This window comes from Tupaia chinensis, unplaced genomic scaffold (assembly GCF_000334495.1).
Source record: "Tupaia chinensis unplaced genomic scaffold, TupChi_1.0 Scaffold000115_1, whole genome shotgun sequence".
Taxonomy (NCBI): domain Eukaryota; kingdom Metazoa; phylum Chordata; class Mammalia; order Scandentia; family Tupaiidae; genus Tupaia; species Tupaia belangeri.
The window spans coordinates 4,298,311-4,306,489 of NW_006159579.1; the positions used below are offsets into that span (position 1 = coordinate 4,298,311).

At 56.1% G+C, this 8,179-nt stretch overlaps 1 protein-coding gene across 1 annotated transcript in view; it reads right to left on the reverse strand.

Annotated features, from left to right (window-relative positions):
* The window catches only part of MTCL2 (microtubule crosslinking factor 2), a 79,799-nt gene extending 71,620 nt beyond the window's left edge, over positions 1–8,179 (reverse strand). Inside the window, 2 exon segments of the mRNA XM_006144161.2 lie at positions 7,379–7,507; positions 8,053–8,179. Of these exon segments, the coding sequence (XP_006144223.1) occupies positions 7,379–7,507; positions 8,053–8,124 (201 nt within the window). The 5' untranslated portion in view covers positions 8,125–8,179.

The window sequence follows — 8,179 nt, forward strand, 5'->3', positions numbered from 1 at the left end:
AAATAGTTTTAGCTGGTCTGGTCTAGCTGGGGGACACCAAATTTTCCCCCCTAGTGTCTAAGCTTCTCTTTGAGGCCCAGACAATGGGAGATTATACATTTCAATATATATATATATTTTTTTTTTTTGAGAGAGAGGTTTTTGCTATAGGGTGTGTGTGTTCACCAGAAAGACAGAGAGACAGACAGAAAGCAGGAAATCACCCCCCAGGGGGGATGGCCACGCCGCAATCTCTTCTCTTCCATTCTCCTCTCGGGATCTTGGGCACGCATGCACACGCATCAGGCATGAGTTTAAGCCACCGGGTCTGGGACTGGGGCCCGAACCGCGGTTGAATACAGGGGAGTCCAGTGACATAGCCATTATGCCAACTGCTGGTCCTACATTTCAATTTTTGAAGGCGCTTCCAAAGGCAGCCCTCCATTAGCAAAGAAGAATAGCCCGGTCACTAAGTCTGGGGCAAGGGCTTTGGCCATTCAGGGATGAGTGACAGAAGGTGGGAGGAGCAAAGGGGTGCACCCAGGGAGATGTGTTGGGGTGCCCACATGCACACCTCCTGCCCCATGCCAAGGAGACCCAGAGAGGCACACTGAGAGCCAGGCACTGACCCTGCCCTCAAGGACCCAGAGCCTAATGGTGACGAACGAGGCGGGCTGAGAGAGCTGAGCCCCGGTTAATCCCCCACATTCATGCTTTCTCCTATCTCACCCTCACCGCAGCCCCATGAGGCGAACATGTCCCCGTTTTACAGATGAGGAGAGTGAGGCTCGTACAGAGAAAGCGCAGAAAGAAGGCAGAGGCAGGATTCAAGCCCAGGTCTGCCTGGCACGGGCCCACTGGGCCCCTGAGCAACTCGCAGCCCAGAGCGGGGAAGGCCTGGCCTGCCACCCAGCCGGCCCCCACTCCCTGCGCGCTGCAGTGCTGACCTTGGGGCCTGCAATGAGTGTGGTCAGCCTGGCCCAGGACACCCCCAAGTCTCCAGCTCCATCCCTACCCGAGCCCAGGTTCCTCCTGGCACTAGAGGGGAGTGAATGCGCGGCAGGTGAGGTCCTGTGTGTGGGGCTCAGGGGCAATGGCCTTAGTGAGAACCTTGACTGCTGGTCAAGCCCTCACTTCAACTCGGCCAAGCCCCTCCCTGGGGGTTCCCTCTGCTCGGCTGCGCGGGACGTCAGATCCTCTGCGTCCTCTGTGCTCAGGGCGGTGCTGGTGTGCCACACACTGCCCCCGCACCCTCCCAAGTGCCCGCCAGGAAGGAATTCGATTCCTGCTCTACAAGTGGGAGACCGCAGCTTCCCGCAGGGTCGTGCCCAGGGAGGTCACGCGAGGGAGGAGGCAACGACATGAGGCTTGGCCCAGAGCTGACTCCAAACGTAGAGTTTCCCATGAGACCACGCGGCCTTCCTTCTTTCCCTTCATGGGCCCTGGGGGCGGCCCAGGCCTGTGCCTAGTCCTACAGACACACGGGAAGGGGTCAGCTCCTAACCTTGCTGTGAGTCACCATGGCCTCCGCCCAGCAAAAGGCTGGCAATGCCTTGGCCTGGCTCGGCATTTAGTGCCAGGCATTCAGTGCCCATCCCAGCAGGCCCAACTCCCCATCCAAGACTATCCGCCATCACTGTCCGGTCAGCAATTCCATTTCAAACCTACAGCCTGCCTCCAGACACTGATCACTGGAGGTGACCAACCTCACTCACACACACACACACACACACACACACACATTTTTATTGAGCCTCACCAATGTGACAACATGGCAGACACTGTTCTAGGAGCTGAGATGCAATCACTCAAGACTAACTCCCCTGTTCTAATGTCTCCTCCTCCAGAAAGCCTGCCAAGCCCTCCTCTGAGTGCTTACACCTCCCCTGGTCTCCTTCATCTTTTCCAGACAGAACTGGGCACCCTTTTCAGATGGGAGTGGCACAGCCCTCCACAGCCCCCAGCAAAGGAAGAGGGGGAGGAAAGGGGTGACTGGGCAGCAGGAAATTCCGAGGAGATTAGAAGGGAGTTGCCCTCGGGCAGTGTTTCTCCTATTGGCAGGTCTGTCAGTGGGTTCATTTCACTCAGCATCGGGGGTCTGGGGACCTTTTGGTGTAACTTCTGACTGGAGGCCTATGAACCTTCATCTGCCCACCCCGTGGTCCCAGCCAGGCTCCTGGACCCCAGATGCAGAAGGGCACAAAATCAAGCCCCGGGCCATAATCCTCATCATTCGCAGCAGCCTCGTGGAAGGAAGCCTTGCAGAGAACCCGAGAACAGCAGGAGCTGTACACATTAGCTCCATGGAGACACAGACCAGGATTTCCTGTTTCTGTGTGTGAGATGTCACAGCCTCTGTGTGTGTGTGTGTGTCTGGTTACCTTGGCGTGTGGGTATATGCTACATGACCGACATTCGCACACTCTGTGCTTGTGTGTCTGCTCATGTGTGCGCGATTGTGCACACGTCGGTGTGCAGATGTCTCCTTGGTGGTGTCTGGGAGTCTCGGGTAGGTGTGCAAGTCTGGGCTGCTCCTGGGAGAAGAGGCGGTGAGGGACGTGGGGTAAGCTTGTGTCTGCGTCGGCCTGGCAGGGGTGGGTCTATGGATTTCCACGCGTGTAGCACAAGGGCGTCCATGCCCGCCCTATCTCTGTGTACTTCTGCCACGTCTCAGGGCTCTCCAGGCTGCATGCCCACCCCTGGACAGTCTGAGAGTGTCTTGAAGTGTAGGAGTGTGTATGAGGGTGTGTGTGTGAGCCTGGGGTCTCCTAGACGTTGTGAGTGTCTGTTGGACCTGGTAACGTGGGTGTGATGACACAGGAGGCTGTGTGCCGCATGGGTTTGTGTACTCCGAGTGTGTATGCGCTCATCCGTCCGGAGGCGTGCTTCTGGAAGCACAGAACGGCGTGTTGCCGAACGTGTAGGCGAGACGTGTGTGAATGTTGTGGGTCTCTGGGCTTGAGCTGTGAATGTGCGTGTGCGTATGTGTGTGCACAAGCGAGAGTGTGCCGAGGGACGCAGGCCCGCCCCCTCACAAGGGAAGCTGGCAGCCCTGGATGCTCTGTGGTCCCCTCAGCCTCAGCAGCCGCTGCTCCACATTCTCCATGTCATTCCCATCTCACGGGAGTGGTCCCCTCCCCCCATGACAGGCAAAGGGCTGCAGGTTCTTAACGACCCAGGTCTCAGAGCACCCTCTTCCAGCCACCAGTCAGCTACCATGGGGGGACAGGGACTCTAGGAGGGACCAGCCGGGAGCTCGGCTGCCAGGATGACCTTCCCCTTCCCCTCTCAGTGACAGACTGGACAGGGAGCAGAGAAGACAAAAGCTACATACAGAGGCCTCTAGTGTGGCCACTGGGTCCAACACCTAGCACAGAGCCTGGGACCCAGGAAGCACTGAAAATGAGTGTTGAATGACTAACTAGTGGAATGGTAGATGGTTGGATGCCTTAAGAGCAGGGAAGGGGAGGGCAATGACAGGGACAATAGTAACACTACCACATGCTGTATCGTCACACTGAAGAGGGTCCCCCAGCCTGGGGCAGGTCTGTGTACCCCCACTTTACAGAAGAACTGGCCCACATGAATACACACACACATACACACACACACACACACACACACACACACACACATGTCCCTCACTCCTGCCTGCAGGCCCCAGACCTCCAGCAGGTCTGCCTCACCACTTGTCCCCCCAAGTCTTAACCTAGAGCTGGCCCATGATGGAGTCCTCTCGCTGATCTGGGTTCCAGACAAGACATGCTGCGAGCACTCAGAAGCTCACAGCTCGTCACTGCAGAAAGAACAGGACCTCCTGGGTTGCAATCAGGGCTGTGTGACCTGCAGCCTCCACGTACCTATCTGTACAGCAGCAACCTGGGCTCAGTTGGGTGCTTCCGCTGGTCCCTTCTGAGCTGACGTCTAGCTTAGCTGCATTTCCAACACTCACATGTAGAACCTCCAAGGAAGTGGGGTGACCTAGCTCCACGTGGATGGCAGAGAGCGGGACCACACCCTCCTGGTCTCCCCTGGGGCAGCTACTGACTTACGGACATGCTGAAGCTGAGGAAACCCACCCTCCTAGCTTCTCCCCGTTCCTTGAGAACGAAGACATAGACATCCTATCTGCTCATTGGCCAAGAACGATTCCCCGGGAGATGTGGGGTTTCACTGCTTGCCTAGCCCTAACTCTGATTCCTAAAAATAATTCTCGGAGACTGTCCAGGCTGGTGCTATCGTCTCCATTATTTTGATGAATAAAAAGCAGCAGAGACACTAAGTAATTTGCCCATAATCACACGATAAAGGGTAGAGTCAGGCCCTAATGCCAAGTCTTTGGGTTCCAACTCTCAGATTCTTCCAGCCACACCTGGTGGGTTCCCAGCACATCCTCATCACGTGGTACATGGCTCGTGGTAATGGGGAGCTGGGAGACCTCAGCCCATAAGCCTTTGGAGGTCAGGCACAGCTGACATGGCCCTCCATAGCTAGAGCTGCATCTTAGCATCCTGGATCCTCAGCTGTTAATAACATTCCAACCTCACTGGCTAGGACGGACCCAGAATCAGGTTACTCAAGTGCAGCCACTACTTGAATCTCCCTTAACCCCCCTCAAGGAATCATAACCACCAACATTTTGAACAGTTTACAAGCCTCTTTCCACAAACTCTGTCTATCCAAGCACATGAGGTCAGCCAGCCTCTCTGACTAATTCAAGTGACAACGAGCTCATTGCCTGCTCTGTAGAAGCGCCCCATCTTCTCACTGGAGAGTTGTCCCACCGATGCTCCTCACTTGGGTCCCAGAACAAGACAGGAGATCCTCCACCCCCATGAGAATGCTTCCCTGAGGGACAGTTCCCAGAGCCCCCGCCAGCTGGGAGGTGAGCCAGAGCAGAGGTACCCACCGGACTTGGTGGGACCCTCCTCAATCTAAGCAGCCAACATGCAAGCGACACCCTAGAGAGTTCCAGTCCTTTTCCTTATTACTCAGTTTGTGTATCTTAGAAGCCAAGGGGCCCTGGGGACAGGAAACACGCCAAGAGTATAACACACTCTTACTCCAAGCCCTGGCTGCCTAGAGACCTGGCTCTGGGACTTGGAGCACGTTCTTTCCCGATGCTGGCCATAGTTTACCCATCTGTGGAATGAACAGGACACCTCCCATAATAACTCCTACACTTACGCTCCACACTTGCAGTTTTCTCCTGCCTGAGGTAGGCAGCCAGGGTAAACAAAGCCCCAGAAGTGGAGGGACTGGGCCAAGAGTACCCAGCAAGAGCCAGCACGGCCTGGCCCTGCTCCTCTCCTACCCAGTCTCCTCCTCTCTGGCCTTGGTGCTGTTCTTGAACTCCACGAGCTTTTTCTAACTTCTCTCAGCCTGCGGTGTTCTTAGACCAGCTCCTCACTCAGCCTGCCCTGTGCCATCCTTCAGCTCTCAGCCCCAGCCCCCGACACCCTCAGGGGCTTCTGTGTACTACATCCTTCTCCACCCATCCCGACCCATATTGTGATGTGTGCTGTGACTATTCCTTAATCCCAGCTTCCCCAAAGCTCCGTGGAAAACAGACACCCTTATTCATGGCTGTATCCCCAGATCTGTGCCACACACAGCAGGCTCTAAATAAACATCTGGTGAATGAATGAATGAGGAGCCAGGAGAAAGAGCCCAGCCTGCTCTTAAAGTTGGGAGATCCCTTCTGTCCCAACCACTTGAAAATAGCAGCAATCACGGTGACTGTCGTCTAAGATATACACCATGCCAGTGTGCCAAGAGCATTTGCATACATATCTCATTTAACCCTTTAGAAGCCAGAGGTGTGTTACTGACCCATTTTTACAAACAAGAAAACCGAGGTCCTGAGGCATGGAGTAACTTGCTCAAGATCACACAGCCAGGGAGGTACAGACCTCAGATCTAACAGCGGCCACAGAATGAATGGTAAAGATTGAGGCTCAATCTAGCCCAGGCAGAGGGATGTCCCCAGCTGGGCTCTGGCCTCTGTGAGACCACAGGCTCAAGCCCCAGACTCTTAGGACCATGTTCCCATGTAAACAGTCATGGATGTCTCAAGCAGACTTCAGGGAAGAGCCTGACGTCTTTCTGGGATGAACAGGAGGCGACACGGGAGGGTGCCTGAAGAGACCAAGCACTGTGACCCAGCCTCCCTTGCAGGGGTGAACAGCTCAGAATATCAACGGGACAGGGCCAAATGACCCTCTTTCAGTCTCCCTCCTTTTACCCACCCTCCCCTACCCCTGCCTCACCACTGGCATTAGGAGACATAAGAGCTGATTGAGGGCTGGCAGGTGGTGTGGTGGGTAAGGGTGCTGGACTCCCATATGGCCAACCAGGGTTCCAGTTCCAGACCTGGCAGCTTGCTTTCTCACTTTCCCTTTCTCTCTCTCACTCTGTCCCTCTCTGGTCAAATTAAAATAAATAAATAAATAAAGTTAAATACAATAATTTTTTTTTTTGGAGAAGTTTTTGCTATAGGGCACATGCACTCACCAGAAAGACAGAGACAGAAAGCGAGAAATCACCCCCCAGGGGGGATGGCCACACCGCAATCCCTTCTCCTCCATTCTCCTCTCAGGATCCTGGGCAGGCATGCCCATGCGCTGGGCATGAGTTTAAGCCCCCAGGTCTAGGACTCAAACCGTGGTCAACTACATGGGAGTCCAGTGACACAGCCATTACGCTAACTGCTGGTCCCTACAATAATTCTTTAAAAAAAAAAAAAAAAGAAAAGAGCTGATTGATCTCCCAACTGTCAACAGTCAATGAGGCCCTTGAGAAGACGTGCCCTCCCATTTAACAGATAAGGAAACTGAAGCCTGGCTTCGGGAAAGGTAAGCTGCCGAGGGGTAGATCATCCTGACTCAGACAGACCCTGTCCTCCTATTCCACAACATTTACTGAATACGAGCTGGGGAGCACATCCTGGGAGAAAACCAGGCAAGAAACACAGTTGAGCAACCCCAACTCTACTAAGGGGGAAACCCATCCGGCCAGGGGAGCCACAAGGCAGTTAAGTGCTGCAGGGCAGACATAAATCAGTGCTGTTAACTCGGTGGCTGCCGGCCAGGGGTACTCTGGGTGTTGTGCCAGGCCATCAACCGGCAGGAGCAGGCAACATTTCAGCCTCTTCCACAAGCATGCAGGCCCTGGAGGTAGAGCCCACGCAGCCTGCAGCCTCCAGGCCAAGGTCAACACACAGGAGTGGGCTGACCCAAAGCTGCCAGGGCCAAGCAGCAGCAGACCCAGCCTGGCCTGCACCCTGTAGGGGTGGTGTCCATTGCCGCAGGGAAGGCAAAGCCTGCTCTCTGGAAAAAGGAGGTCCCCGACTACGGGCCAGAGGGAATGCCCTTCTGGCAGGCAGCTTCCCTCCTCTCACCAGGAACTCGGGGAGGCTGGGGGAGGGGAGGGCGCATGGGGCCAGAAGACAGTATCCTGGGAGGTAGGGAGCTGCCTCTGATCCAGGCTCTCCCACGACATCATCCTCCCGGCCTGTGGGACCGTTAGACTGGGCGGAAGTGGACAGCAGCCAGAGGGATGTTCCCAGATGTCATGCGTTCAAAGTGGATCCGCCCTGGAAGGCAGGCGGGGACAGTCCCGCACTGGGAAAGCCCTGGGTAAAGACTCGTGACGGTGTTCCGGCCTCTCTTGGCAGTGGATGGCCACAGGTTTTCCTGGCAGGGAGGCACACCAAAACCTGCCCCCGAAAGGAGGGCCACTGAGGGCCTGGCCTCTGGCTGGTAGGGTCTCTGAGCAGCTGGGAGCAGAGACTGGGTCCCTCACCGAGTACCACCCCCCCTGCCCCCCACACTACATCTCCTCCCCAGCAGCCTTCCCTGGCCTCCTGTCCCCAAATCAGTGCCCGTGGGCCAGACTTCTCATCCTCGTTCCTCCTCAGGACAGGGCTTCCCAAATAAAGTTGGGGAGTAGGGAGGGAGCCTGATGTCGACCTCGGGTGGTCTCCAGAGGCTCTGGGCCCCCATTCCAGAGGGAAAGTGGTCCGCTGGTTCAGGGCCCCCCCCAGCCTCCGTGTCCCCACCAGGAGCAGCGCACCTTGAGATAGTCATTCTCCGCGCGCAGCTCCTCCAGCTCGTGCACGAAGGCGCCGGGGCCGCAGTCCAGCATCTCCTCGGTGAGGTCGGAGAAGGCGAGCGAGGCGCTGAGCGGCAGGCGGCTGCTG